Raw genomic sequence first — 15,342 nt, 5'->3', positions numbered from 1 at the left:
GTTCGGAGGCTGTACAAGGAATCTGTGGTGGAGCTTCACCAGTGGCGACAATCAGGCTTGAAACAGTTGGCGAACGGAAAAGGTTAGAGTAGTACCCTTCCGCAACGATTTCCGTCACAAGTCTGAAAGAGGTGCGAATCCTGCTCAGCAAGGCTGTCAGCGGAGTACTATATTCGCGGAGTTCTCTGAGACTATTCTTTAGACTTGTCTTTCCTTGTGCTGCTTCCAGAATTTTGCTCTGTCGGTATTTCCAAAGACTTTCCTGGAGATGGTTTTTGCTACTAACCGCTCAATGCATTCGAATCAAGCTTCAAAGTCCTTCTTCTTTCCAACAATGTCATAGTAAATGCTTCGAAATTCGATCCAACCTTGTTGTGCGCGACTTCATGGCATGGTTTAGCACAGGTTCGCAGTTCTCTGAGGAACAAGTCGTAGTTTGGGTCCTCCTCGATGTGTCAGTCACGTTGGGACAACGAATTCTCGAGTATGTAATCATTGTTTCCTCCTGAATCGTATTTTCGCTCAAAGAAGACGGCAATCAGAACCACTGCAAAAGGATGGCATTTCTGAGACATCAAACAAACGCCCTCTAGTTGATGGGTATGTGGACAATCCAGCACGCACGAGTCGTGACATGGGCGATTCTCATGTCCACCGACGATGGTCCTTCTTATAGAGAGAGAATTCCCATCAAAAAGTGATTGGCGAACAACAGCTCAGCGAGACGACTGCCATCTTGGTTTCTGTACCCTGGTCCAAATCTACAGGATTTATCGTTATCGATTTATCACTTCTTCCAACTCCCCATAAAACCACTATCCACTTCGGATTTATCAACTTTTCTTATCCGGTGATGTTGGCGAGCAGCAGTTGAGGATGATTCTGGATTTCCGCGCAAAGGGCAGAAGCAAAGAATCGCCAGATGACGTGACAAGATTTCGTAAGAATCGACAACATGAATGACAGATGGGTGGACAACGAAACCAACACCGCCCACATTTCGCTGATTTTCTCCGCGAACAATGAGCACACTGTCAATCATAGCTCCTTCTGTTTTTGGTCTTTTGCAGAGTAAACACGCGCAATTTGACGCGCTCTGCAGCTCCGAGAAGATCATGTAGGTAAGTGTCTGATGTTGTATACTCCAACGTTGTAATAACAAGGTCTGACACAGTCTAAATGGCGAGTCGTGGAAGCTTCGCCTTGGCTCACAATCAAAGCAATCTAAGATTTAATCTCCTCTCACTAGTTACTTTACTATCCAACGTTTGAGAACGTAGGCCGCAGTGTGCAGTGTACTGAAGCAGTGTGTACGCTGGAGCGGCAGGTTTTCCCCATACTAAGCAGTTTTAAGGTGGATGTAGTGTAGTGGTTAGAGGTTCCGCTTTCTGCACGATCAATCGGAGGTTCGAATCGGCCTTAGTGCTCATCAAGCCTTTCATCCGTCCGGGGTCGATAAATTGGTACCAGACTTGCCTGGGAGGATAAAAACACTGAATTGACACATCGACTAGTCACCTCAAGTCACTGTATAGGCCAGTTACACGTTCGTAAATCTCAAACGATTCTGAATCGAAGTGAACGTGAGGGCGCATCCCAAGCGGACTGGTTAACGCCAGAAACTTTATCTTTTTATCCTTTAATGAGCAGTTTTGCTTTGCCATGACGAGCTTAATCTTGTATTGGAGTTCTGGGTGTTCTCCTCATCAGATTTTCGAAGGTCCTACTATCGTCTATGCGGAACGTGTGTTCTGTTCTCTTTCTTTTTCCTCCACGAGAATGTACACCATTCGACTTCATTACTTCTTCTCTTCTCCTCAGCATTGGAAAGTTGATAATCACCAATTGAATTGTCTTTGCTTCGTTGATGGCATCATTCCTAGACATAAGGTAGGCTAGACGATTCCAATAAGAGGTGTGGGAGACCAGTTCTACAGCTGAACTCTCGAAAATACAATGTTCATTTTTCATTTTAAAAAATGGTCTTCTGAAATATATCCTTTTTTTCGGGAATAGTATATCGCAACATTTTTGTTGTGTATCCGAGTCGGGAATAATGATCCTCTTGCCCCCATGACCGATAAGAAAGAAATCAATAGCTTGTAAAGGCACAGAACATCGAAGTTGTATAAAACATTCGGCTTTTCGCTCACCTCCGTAACAGCCTAAATATCGCACCCCCAAAAGGTCAAGCTGAGCTTATCCCACTTCAATCAAGAAGAGAAAAGTAGATTTGAAGAACTACCCAATATTGGCTATTCAAGATCAGAGACACTGTCATGTCTGCCAAAAAAAAAATTGAATCTAGCGCGCCCAAACACATAATGCGCTCTCATGACTACCAATAACTGTGAAGAACCAGATTCCACGAGTTAGAGGACGAGCAACAAGACGAATGCAGACGCTCTGGTCAGATTTTCTACAAAGTCTCCAAAGAAACGTGAAGTTCATCATGCCCCTTGATTAAGGAAAAGCCAATGGCCAACTACTGCACACGACAAAGACGGATGAATGTAGTGCATCAGTAGTGCCCGTTACGGCAAGCCGAAGGAAAACGGAGTTGCAAATATTTGGAGCATCTTCAATGATAGCTCATAGCACAAATTTTGTTGTTAACTTTCAATGATAGCTCACAACACAAATAACTTTTTGCAAAGCACAATTGTTTGTTAACAAAGATGCCTTTGGTTTCATCATTGAAGTGGTTTTTGAACAGTGTCAAAGAACTCGCTTCAAATCTATCTATTTATTTTGCAAAATTTTGCACGTTTTAACTTAGCTGCAATAACAAAGCAATCTGAAGTTTGTAATTTGAAGCTATCAGCGAGTCTTTCACTTATTCCTGCAAATTTGCTTACACATATCTGGATATGACACACAAATTGGCAGCTTTATGAAACATTGAATATGGTTGAGGAACGTATGATCTCAGTCTTCCATAATTACTGATGATGTTGCCGTATGTATCTGTACCATTGTCGATTCACTACCATCAAGATGTTTTGTTTTGGTAGTTGTTCGGATTACATTTCTGCCAACATCCTTCGTTATCTGAATGAAATGAAATTAATTTAAGAACAGATAGGCTAGAACAACTGCGCAGGAAAATAATTATACTGTAAGCAATATCATTTTGGTTAGGCTTAGAGGTACATTAAGTGTAATAAAGACAAGATCGACTACAATACACCTAATATGTCACAAATAAATGAAAAGTTCGTTTAGAAATGGAAAGTAGTCCTTATGATGGAAAAAGAGATATGCTTGTTTTTGAGTAGTAGGAAGTTATACTCGTATCAAGTGCACTTAATTCCATTTTCTTCTGTTTTGACCCAACTCTTTCAGATATGCTCAAAATGAAGTACAATCATGAAAACAATCAAATGGCATTGTTAAACATTGAAATTTGATAACTCAACGCGAATAAAGTTTACTTAAAACTCATCCATACCATCCAGCGGCCAGCTTTGTTGCTTTTGGTGAACAGACGCTACGCGCAGTAAATTCTAGGTAAGTCTCTTAACGATTTCGAAATGAGGGTGCCCCATTACAAAAGTGCTTCATAAACCTCAAAGGTTGATAATACGCTACATCTAGGCTTAATAAATTAACGAATATCCCGAAAAAAGTGCTTTCAATTTTAGTGTTATTAAGTTCTTCAATAACATTCAAAGAAGCATGGTATTCGCAACAATCACACGGTAAGATGACAAGTATGTAATTATAGAAGCTACCGTAATCCTCTCAAATTCACTTCACAAGATTCGGATCCGTCGTTGCGATTGTGGTGCTCACTAGATTAGCTTTCGCATTGCTACGTTGCTATTTGCTACACATCTTTCGTAACCCGAAGCAATTTTTGGAAGGTTATGACAAGCGAATTATGAATATTGGTAGTCTTTTCGACACGCTGCACATTAAAAAAGGGTGTTCACCAACCTGGTATACAAAGAACGTGATTGATTGTATTAGGCTGATGAATAAATTTTTCCATTTTATCTTTCAAACGTGATCCAACATTAATGCGTCATGGTAAAGCTTGAATTTACTACTTTAAAATCCACTTCCGTTTTATGGCGGAATAAAAAAGTAGTAAGGCTAGGTGGTGCGTCCGGGTGTACATCAGGAGGTACCCAGAGCGGTTGTCAGGATATATCCTTCGGAGTAGGTCGACAGCGCCAGCGAACCGTTCCGCGCCCCGACCATCTACTATCAGCAGGTGCGCATCGTTAGGTACCCGCAGCCTCCGCAACAGTTAATATCGTCTGCAGAGCGTTGCGCTGTGTTCGCCTTATGCCCCGCCCATCAGGTTGGCCATCTTCGGCCCTCATCTTCTGATTAGTTTTGCTTCTGTAAGGAGTATCGATCGCTCACGTATAGAGATATATCAAACACACGAAATCCCAGGAATAAAAAATGAGTCTTTTATTCGTGTAAAACAAACAAATCGAAGCTTTTACAAACCCTTGCAGTATCTTAAGTGCATCAAATACTCTGTATAAATACAAATATATCTATATCTACTATATAGTTCTTCAATCACGAATCTACGTCTTCCAACGACCAGGTTCTCGTTTCTACACTTCTTAACTTTTATTTTGGAATGTTTTCAGCTTCATTTATGTTTTCTGATGTTGTTTTGTTCTTGTACACAATCTCCTATGTTTTTGCTTCATTTTTAACATTTTCATTTTCTACGTTTTTTCCACTTTCTACGTTGCTAGGTTGTTGGCTTTTTGTTCTTTGAACCTTCCTAGAAGTCAGCTCTATCGCGTTATTGCAATACAAAGATGGCACATAATCTCAGTGATGTGGTTATGGATGGGCGTGGCTTAGTGATCACAGCTAACCTAAGATATGCCTGCTCCGGCCCACCAACAGCCTCTTCTGCAGCCACTTATTCGGCTGAGACAATTGGCTGCGGTTACCTAACGAAACCCCCCTACTTTCAGCAGCTGAACATAAGCAGAAGGACTAGCGATCTATGAACCCCAAAATGCGATTATCATCGTTGCAATGAACATAGGTGGTGTGTAAAATTCAAGAGATAGCTTAATTCTTATCGAATTCAAAACCAGAGATGCTTAGATTTTGGATTTATTCGCTTTTGAAATCCTATTCGTAATCCACTTATATTGGCAATGGTATGCATTGATCAATTGGGCGAATCTGCCTTTCATTCCTCCGAGGTCGATAGATTGGTGCCAGACTTGTCTGGGAGGATAAAAACACTGACTTGACACATCGGCTAGCCACCGCAAGTCATTGTATAGGTCAGTTACACTTTCGTAAACCTCAAACGATTCTGAATTGAAGTGAACGTGAGGACGCATCCCAATCGGACAGATTAACGCCAGAAACTTTATCCCATATCCTTCATGCATTGATTACAGTTTTTGCGTCAGGTAATGCTTAATGGCTCGGAACAAGTGGTATGATACGCTACTCTCACCAAATTGAGACGCTGGGTTCGGATACGGTCCTCCTCCACCCTATTCCTCAAACTTCGCCTCATCAGATTACGACTTGTTCCCCGTCCTTAAGCAATCCGTAAAGCAAAAACTGTTCAATTCTTTCACTGACCTCAAATCCGCCGTTGGGTTATTTTTTGAGTCTCAGCCCTCATCTTCTGGTCCCATTCACTAACCCTCCGGGAATGATGGAACACTGCAATAGACATTCATGACGAATACATCGATGGATCGCCAATGTGAGTTAATGGCATCACTCCACAAATCTGAGGTAGTACGGATTTCAGGTGGAGTATTCGTATACGGGATGAGAGACTATGGAGAGGGGGGTGATTCCGTCCATTTCTTCCTAATTACCGTAGAAAACGGCCCGGAAGATGCGGTGCCGCACAAGGCTGGCGCGCTCCAGTCGAACTCCCTGTAGAAAATAGTGTGCCAGTACGCCTGAAACCGTATCTTCCGAGCCGTTTTTTACGGCAATTAGGAAGAAATGGACGGAATCATCCCCTCTCCATAGTCTCCCATCCTGTATACGAATACTCCACCTGAAATCTGCACCGCCTCAGATTCGTGGGGTGATGCCTTTAAGGAACCATGGAAATGTAAAGCGTATGCGTGTGTAAGGGAGCGGATGTAGTGTAACGGTTAGAGGTTCCGCTTCCTGCACGATCGATCGGAGGTTCGAATCCGCTCTAGTGCTCACAAAGCCTTTTGACCCTCCGGGGTCGATAAATTGGCACCAGATTTGTCGGGAGGATAAAAACACTGACTTAACACATCGGCTAGCCACCGCAAGTCATTGTAGAGGCCAATTACACTTTCGGAAACCTCAAACGATTCTAAGTGAAGGGAATGTGGGGGTGCATCCCAAGCGAATTGATTAACGCCAGACACTGTATCCTTTATGGATCTGTAAAAAAAATAACATAAACTGTATGCAAGAGTGGTCGCAGGGCTTCAGAAGGAGTTCAACATGACTATATATATATATATATATATATATATAATATAATAAAGGTTAAAGCCGCACTTCAGACTTTCTGTGCTGTTTGCTTCGCTCGCTTCACTGATCAACGAAAATTAATATTAGTGCCGCTTTCTATGATGTTGGACTCGTGTATCTTCAAAAACCTTTCTTCGTTTTTTTATATTATAACTAAAGGCGAAAGATTTCATAGTTTTTCTAAAAGTGTCAGTTCTACATTTGGAGAACATTCGAACTTCAGCTTCAAACACTCGTTATCAATATATTATAGAGAAATTATTATAGAGAAACAAAGAATGATGTTTTGGCGTAAAATGACGTGAAAGACATCATCCTAGTGATAAAGATAACGTTCCACGTCAGATCACATAAATATCTTGCTACTATTTAAGCAGCCGTTGACATGCGTGTTTCCACTTTCCGAGAACGGCACGCTACCAACTTGAGGCGAACGAACAAGGAAATAGACATGAGGAAGAGTCATAAAGGTGAAAAGAGAAGCGCCCAGTGGCCACGGCTATGAAACGGCTGCAACCATCTATGTTTTGCGTCATGCACACGAAGTCATTGCGCACCATTTCGACGCTGCGGGAGCCGTCGCACCCCCTTTTATAGCTATCTAGCGCCGGCGCACCAACTCAACGCCGTTGGACCCGTCGCACTCCGTTTTATAGCTATCTGTCGTCGGCGCACCATTTCGACGCCCTTAGACCTGTCGCACCCCTTTTTACAGCTATCTGGCGTTGGTGCACCAACTCGACGCCTGTGGACCCGTCGCACCCCCCTTTTTGTAATGTTGTAGTCGTAGGTTTACAGCGGTTAACCGCCTCATAGTGGCGTGGAGGTGACTCTGGGCGTCAAACTGCGATGCACAGTGGTGTTGGTTTTGTTGTGCACCCTTCTGTCGTCCATCTTTTCGATTCTCACGAGATCCTGTCACCTCGTCTGGCCATTCTTCGCCTCCGCCCGCTGCGCAGAAAACCCATCAGTATCATCAACTGCTACTCACCAACATCAGTAGCTGATGAATCCGAATTGGATGCGTTTTACGAGGAGCTGGACGAAGTAATCCGCAACGAGAAGTACTTCTAAAAATTCGTTGTCGGAGACTTCAACGCAAAACTAGGAAAGGCCACAGAAGAGGAATACAGGATTGTAAGATTTAGACTAGTGGACCGGAATGAAAATGGCAATCGTCTCGCCGGACTGTTGTCCGCCGCTCGCCTCTTTCATGGGAACTCTCTTTTCATGAAAAAAGATCATCGTCGGTGGACATGGGAATCGCCCAATGGCGCGACTCGTGCGGAGATCGACCACATACTCACTAACCGGAGGTGGTGTCTACTTGACGTCTCAGTAGTACCATCCTTTTGTAGTGGTTCTGATCACCGTCTCCTTCGTGCGAAAATACGACTTAGCCACACGATGGAAAAGAACATCTGCTATCGGTAACGAAGGAGAAAAGAAGTCGTCTACGACGATTGCGTACTCGAGGACTCCTTGTCCCAAGGTGACTGGCACATCGAGGAGGACCCAAATGTGGACTACGAGATGCTGCTCAGAGGATTATGAGTCTGTGCTGGGCGTGCCTCGAAGCCGCGCACGACAAACTTGGATCGAATTTCGAAAACCACCAGGGAATTATTGGAAAGAAGAAGGGCTTTGAGGCTTGATCCGAATGCATCGCACATTGAGCGATTAGTAGCAAACACTAGCTGCAGAAAGGCGTTGCAGGAGGATCTTTTGAAGTACAGGCAGAAGAAGATTTTGGAAGCAGCACAAAGAAGAACGAGTCTAAAGAAGTGCCGCAGGGATCTCCGCGAATATAATATTCCGCTAGCAGCCTTGCTGCGCGAAGAGGGGACTCGCACGTCTTCTCGTCGTGAGATGGAAATTATTACGGAGAGATTCTACTCGAACCTTTTCCGTTCATCAACTCCTGTGTCAAGCCCAACCATCCCCACTGGCGAAGCTCCACCACGGATTCTCCCCATCGGAAGTACGAGTCGCTATCAAAAGCATGAAACCTGGCCCAGCCCCCGGACCTGATTTTACATCAACAGACCTTCTTCGGGCTGCTGGCCATCCACTTCATGTAATCTTAGCGGCGCACATGATATCCTACCTTTAGAAAGAAAGGATCCCAGACCAGTGGAAGACCTCGCGCGCCGTTCTCATCCATAAGAAAGGTGACCGAGAGGACCTTCGCAGCTACCGTACGATATGCTTGCTGAGCGTGTTATACAAGATCATCCTCACGCGCATATCTAGGACGCTGGATGAAACCCAGCCTCAAGAACAAGCTGGATTCCGCCAGGGGTTCAGCTGCTTGGACCACATCCAGACCGTGTCGAGGGTCATAGAGGTTTGCCGGGAATACCGCCTGCCCCTTGTTCTAACCTTCGTCGACTATGAGAAAGCCTTTGACAGCGTAGGAACAAATGCAATACTGTCAGCACTGGTCGATCAAGGTGTGGATGCGTCGTATGAGAGGACATTAGCCCACTGCTACGATCGATGCACGACTAGGATACAGCTTTTCCACCGCCCTCTCACCATACCCATTGGAAAGGGGGCACGACTAGGCGATACTATATCGCCAAAGCTGTTCACGGCTGCATTGCAATGGATAATGAAATCACTATCCTGGGAAGAAAAGGGCATACGCGTTGATGGAAGATTTCTTTCGAACCTTCGTTTCGCGGACGACATCGTTCTCTCTCTAAAGGATTCATAAACATCAGATACGGGAAAGGAATGCTGATCAATTTTATCGGGAGACAGAAAGGATCGGTCTACAGTTAAAACTTGAACAAATGATGTCCTTAAGCAAGGGACGGTTCTCTGATGCCACATTCGTAGCAAACTGCTCCGGGGAACGGTAAAAAGGGTCCCGGCGGATTCTCCGCGAATACCTCCGAGACATTACGTATTCATTGGATATACCGCTGGATACGCGACCGTACCTCGATGAGGTCGCGCTCCAGTCGTTCATAGAGACCCAGACAACCGTCTTAGATGCTCTTCTGGCCATAGAGGTGCAAAGGACTACACAGTTATAATGAAACATGTGAAGAAAAGTACTGTGAGTTGTCGAAATTACAGAATAAATTTAGAAAATGTAGTTGAAAGTACATATCATTTTGTGTGGTTTTGAAGTAAGAGGACAGGAATGGGTTTTGTCTAGATTTTACCTTCAGGAAGTCTAGAAATTTTATCACATTAACTCTTTCTCATATAACAGATCGGAGATACAGAGGGTAAATCTGTCCGGAAACAAACTAGGGTACAAAAAACGTGGGACTTGCAGGATAACGAAAGTCCTCATTCCCATTACTTTTGAAAGTTGGAATGTTCCGTTTTTAATGAAATTTTTCATACCTAATTTGGAAGTACTAGATGCACCTTTCTCTCTTATTTTACGTGAGGATTCCCCTTGCTTCTGGTATGGTTACGGCGCTGAGGTCACCTCATATCACAAACAAAAGTGGATGTTTCTAATTTTCCACAACAATTTTGTAGCTTGGGAATAATAACCGAGCCGGTGACGCAGAGTATGATGTTTAGCGGTAACCGCGCAGAGCCAGGTATTTAGGTATCTCTTTCTCGCAGCAGTGGTAATTGCTCTGGTGAGGCATGACCAGGGCATGCTCGAAAATCTACCGCGACCCTCTTTACACGCACCCTACTGCTCCATCATGTGTATCTAGAAAATGAGCATAATTAATAAAAGAAAAGAGTAGTTTAAAGAGCGTTTGGAACATAATGATGTATTGGAGAAACTAAAAACACCCGTCTCCTCGCACACATCCTTGACAGAACCGCTGTTCTTGTTCTTACGTATACTGAAATTATATTGAAGATCAAGGACGCTGCATAATCTGCCGAACGAAAGATAGGGGTGCATTTTAGCAACCGCGTTTGGATAACAGCTAAGAGAGACAGAATTCCACTAACTGAAGGACGGGGAGTAGGAAGACTAGAGGCACGAGATTCTTCACAAAGCCTGCCAAAAATACAATGGCGACAGATGAAAACATTACCAGCGCCCTGACCAAGCGAAGGTCAAAAGGAAGAGAAGGTTATACATGTTTTGATGTCGACTTCGAATAGCTAAAAAGTACTTTTCCATCCCTTTGCTTATTGCTCATTAAAATTGCATGGCGCATAAGAACTTCAGCGATGGAAGCAATTTGAGTATATCTTGTTTTATCTGAACAGTTGTTTTCCTGCTAGGAATTATTTTGTTTGACATCTTGCCTTTTAAAGGTTCTGCTATAGCCTACAATGTTGAAGTGTTCCTACGTGACCTTCATAACCTATTAAGAAGTCCAGTGATCCCTCACCTGTAGCTTTATTTCCGTATTCAGTAAGAGTAACGATAGCACTAGCATTGAAAGCTGAATCGATAGATCGTTATGAGGAACGTTACGAGGAACAGCTGACAATCTCGAATATAAAGACGTAATTTGAGCGCCAATTTCAAGATCTTGTAAAGCGATCATTGAGATTTCCACAAAAGTTGTTCTCAGGTTTTTCGCTTCTTATGGTTATATGACAACTTGCACAAGAGCTGATTTGGAGAAATCTAAATTTGTAAGTGCTCGTTCTACATCACAAAATGTTCCAAGAGGTAATGGAAAGCTTTCGAAAATACTTAGCAGGTTTTCGGTAGTAATACAATGGGATTTATAAACATAGTAGGACCTTATGCGAATCCTTATGTTAAGATTATGCTTTTTTCTGTTACAGGCCATACCATTTGTCAATGCGGTGCACAAAACCATACCAGGTAGAAATTGAAATCAAACAAAAAGGAGATTTTCAAATCCTTTCCTCAAAACATAAGTTTTGAAATGTATATCCTACACTTTCATGAACGATATGTGGGTTTCAACATAATACCTACCGAAGAATTATAGAATTCGCATCCGCGCGAAAACGACACAATATCCTTTTGGCGTCAAATATGTTGTTGTGCATTATCATATTTGGCGGGTTTCTTCTGAATTTCATTATTCTCTTCATTTCGACTTGGTTGTGTTTGTTGCGTTTATGTTTTTTTTTTCTCATTACCTTTATAGGTTGTTTGTTTTTTGTTTGTCTTTGTCAGTTGTTCGGCCTAAGCATTGGTAAAAGAGGATCTATGACACGTCAAGTAAAGTTACTAAAAGAAAAAGGCAAGTTAGAGCGTCGGGAAATAAGGGCACTACTGAGTAATCCACGAGCGGTCGCCATCATTGAGAAATTTTCTACAGTTATTAGTACTACCTACCTATTCCCTTATTTACGTTATGGAGGCTACTTGCAAGTAAGTTTTTTAAAATACTTCTTTGTGTCTCCTTTTGCATACAAGTGATATTGTCCTAATTGTAGCGTTTCGATCAATGAGTGTCCAGTTTGTAATGCATCATCAACGTATGTCCCCGTGACGGCACTGAACTGGACGAAGTGATACAAAAGATATAGGATGAAAGAAAATGCGCACTTATTTAATACTTTGCTTGTGTTCATAGAAAAATAATATGTAAAGTTTAGTGTGTGTGAGTTTATATAGTGTATAAAGTTGTACGACATACGTGTGAGCTTCCAAAGCATTCAATGATTCGCATGATCATGCGCATGCGACAACAGTGTATGACAGAACGTAAAGCAATCGATGACGAGAGAAACGTTAAAAGCCATATGATGCAACTGTGTACGCAAATACACCATTGGCATTTAATAGCTAATTAATTGGGCACATGAATCAAAGCGGTTAAAATGTAGGGGGAGGAGGGGAGGCGGCACTCAGTGGCGCCCTTATTTCACAACGCTCTGACTTACTTTTTTCTCCTAGTAAGTTTAGTTTACATGTCATAGATCCTCTAAGACTAATGCTCAGTATTTAGGACCCCGATTGATTTGATTATTTACTTCGAGAAATAAGGGCGCCACTGAGTGGCCCCAGTTACACTTCACCCAATCAAAGCAATAACATAAAAAAAAAACAAAATTCACCTATCAGACACTGGGAGATAGAGAAGAGACGAAAATTCAAACATTATTTTGGCATGTCGTAAGTGTTCGCGCAATGTGTGTATTCTCCACAAAACAACATATGTGTCCAAAAGTCCGGGGATACTGCGTAACTGTCGCGCGGGAGCGACGTCTATACCCTTGTTACCTACCTCTGTGACCAATGTGGTTTCTTTGCGACTCTTTGCGAAACCACCACTTTCTGCATCACCTCCAGTTCTCTGAAATGAATGCCCTTTATGAGGAATCTGTGTGAATGGCTGCACACAAGAGAAGGTATTAAGAATTAGTTCCTAGTCTATTATATGAGTTTTTGGGACCTAATTAAAACTACGGTACCACAGTAAGCAAAGAATGAGAAAAATCTCAGAACAAAACAAGACTCCACCACCGGTACGGTTAACTTTCAGTTGAAAAGCACCATTCACAGAAAATAAGGAGGAAATAGTATGCACACTCGGGTGTGTTTTCCACTTGCCAAAGTCTGATTTCCAGAAGAAACCAATCATTCGTTTAGAACACAGAAACTATCTGAACATCAAACTATTTGTTTGAAGGCATCACCCCACGAATCTGAGGTGGTGCAGATTTCAGATGGAGCATTTGTATACGGAATGGGAGACTACGGAGAGGGAGGTGATTCCGTCCATTTCTTGCTAATTGCCGTAAAGAATGGCCCGGAATATGCGGCTTCTGCACACGGCTTGCGCGCTCCGGCACTCCTTGTAGAAAATAGTGCGCCAGGACGCCCAAAGCCGTATCTTTTGGGCCGTTTTTTACGGTAATTAGGAAGAAATGGACGGAATCACCTTCCTCCCTTAATCTACGATCCCGTACACGAATACTCCACCTGAAATCCGTACCACCTCAGATTCGTGGGGTGATGCCTTTAAGTATGCAATAATCACTCAGAAATATGTATTCATTTCAGATAAAAATAGATAAAATATAAGACAGATAAAAATAGATGAAATGAATAATGACACGCTAAAAATTGTGAGGACTTGTAAGACTGAAATCTTAAAATGATAGAGAACAATGCGTAATGCACACTTCTATAAGCAAAAATTTGTTCGGTACATAGAGAAATAGTTAGTGATAGTGATAATTGATTACTAGCTGAGAATTATCGTTTAGAAAAGAAGTTGGATTGCGCAGGATTGTGGAGACTGAAGCAGTCATACGAAGTGCAACGTTTCATTTTATTTTAGTTATGATTTGCAATGGGCAGGTGTAACGGGGGGAAACGGTCAAGAGCTACCCGCATGATGTACCATCGCATTTGCAAGAGGCTAATGAGCGTCGATAACTCAACTGCGCGGCTGCTCACGTAATAATCGCCGCAGTAAATAGGTCCCTCCCTGTGCTACGACATGCTGACGCCCCATCCACCCCCACTTCAACGCCCACTTCGCCGTGCCTGCAGCTCTTATGATACGGTTTTTGAATTGAGCAAAGAAGATGCATGGTGACAGATGTCTTCTGAAAAATATATAGAAAAATAAAGTGAAATAAACTAAAGTGGGTGATGAAGTATAGATAAGTGAAATGACGTTTAGAAATTGGATGAGTGTTTATTTTCCTTTTCAATTATCAATTGTTAAATGGAAACGACCCAATCATATAGGGGAGGGGGATAAGGAATACAAGAGATGTGTTTAAAAAAAAGCTTCTACTGATCAGTGTTACTCCATATTTCTTTGCTTTTTCGCTATCTAAGCTTTACTTTTTGCATTTGCAGCTAAGTAAAAGTGACATCCAATTCCTGATGTGGTTTGACGAATACCTCGCAGACATGTATTGTACCTAAAGGTGAACCTCGAAGATACAAAAGTCTGTTTGCCCCTCACATTCCTAACCTGTCGCATTGATTTTATGCAGAGAATAGATGTAAATGAAGCAAAAAATGCTGTAGAAAACAGGAAGGAGCTTAAAGAATTACATCAAGCTTCACTGGATGAAACGTACAAGCAAGTATTAGAATACTGGACATGTGCTCTATAAAAGCATTATATCTAAAGCTTGAGAAAGCATAAATCTAAATAGCTTTTTTTCAGTTACATAACGGGACATTCGGCGACAAAATTTACTTATCGTTAGCGTCCTTAACTTCCTACTTGAAAAGAAATAAGAATTTTAACACATAGCAATAGGTGTGGGCTTTCTCAAATGAGGTCTACCTGCCGTTTAAAGGCATCACCCCACGAATCTGAGGTGATGCAGATTTCAGATGGAGCATTTGTATACGGAATGGGAGATTACGGAGAGGGAGGTGATTCCGTCCATTTCTTGCTAATTGCTGTAAAAAACGGCCCAGAAGATGCGGCGCCGCACCAGACTGGCGCGCTCCAATCGAACCTCTTGTACGAAATGGTGCGCCAAAACGAATGAAGCCGTATCTTCCGGGCCGTTTTTTACGGCAATTAGGAAGAAATGGACGGAATCACCCCCCTCCCCGTGGTCTGCCATCCTGTATACGAATACTCCATCTGAAATCTGCACCACTTCAGATTCGTGGGGTGATGCCTTTAAGTCAAGTAACTCATACTTAATTTGATCTGATCGGCAAACGAAGTTATCCGCGTCTCCGTCGAGGTGTGTACGCCGAATGTTGGATTTTCTCCCAACACTTTCATCCAAAGTTTTCTTTTACAACAAACGGATTTGTCCAATTTGAATCCTAGGCCACATTCTCCTCAAGACAACTAGGCAACCTTGCGGTTTCCTTGTGATTTGACCACATAAGCAGACGATCTCATGTAATAACATCAGAACGGGATGAGATGTAAATGTTTTCAACTGCCCTTCGATCGTACAGCAAACGGCAGTCCAAGCAGCTAAGTAGCCGAGCAACTTTCTAAGCAGCTT

At 42.6% G+C, this 15,342-nt stretch overlaps 3 protein-coding genes across 5 annotated transcripts in view; 1 reads left to right on the top strand and 2 right to left on the bottom strand.

The window, feature by feature from the left end:
* RB195_024223 (uncharacterized protein) overlaps positions 1-15,342 on the bottom strand; it is a gene marked incomplete at both ends in the record, with an annotated part of 51,256 nt that overhangs the window by 4,039 nt on the left and 31,875 nt on the right. The window contains 2 exons of one of the 3 annotated variants that reach the window (XM_064211924.1): positions 2,974-3,051; positions 12,627-12,695. In XM_064211924.1, the coding sequence (XP_064067804.1) occupies positions 2,974-3,051; positions 12,627-12,695 (147 nt within the window). Of the gene's footprint in view, positions 1-2,928; positions 3,052-12,452; positions 12,696-15,342 lie in introns of those variants that run through there. The other 2 variants (XM_064211922.1, XM_013437901.2) reach the window with 2 other exon arrangements.
* On the bottom strand, positions 788-1,117 carry RB195_024227 (uncharacterized protein; the record flags this gene model as incomplete). The annotated part of the gene is made up of 1 exon (XM_064211928.1): positions 788-1,117. One exon carries the CDS (start codon positions 1,115-1,117, stop codon positions 788-790), a length of 330 nt encoding a protein of 109 aa, XP_064067808.1.
* On the top strand, positions 7,324-9,193 carry RB195_024226 (uncharacterized protein; the record flags this gene model as incomplete). Its single annotated transcript, XM_064211927.1, has 2 exons — positions 7,324-7,521; positions 8,588-9,193. 2 exons carry the CDS (start codon positions 7,324-7,326, stop codon positions 9,191-9,193), a joined length of 804 nt encoding a protein of 267 aa, XP_064067807.1.

This window comes from Necator americanus, chromosome X, assembly GCF_031761385.1.
Source record: "Necator americanus strain Aroian chromosome X, whole genome shotgun sequence".
Taxonomy (NCBI): domain Eukaryota; kingdom Metazoa; phylum Nematoda; class Chromadorea; order Rhabditida; family Ancylostomatidae; genus Necator; species Necator americanus.
This window is presented reverse-complemented; position numbering and strand designations above follow the sequence as displayed.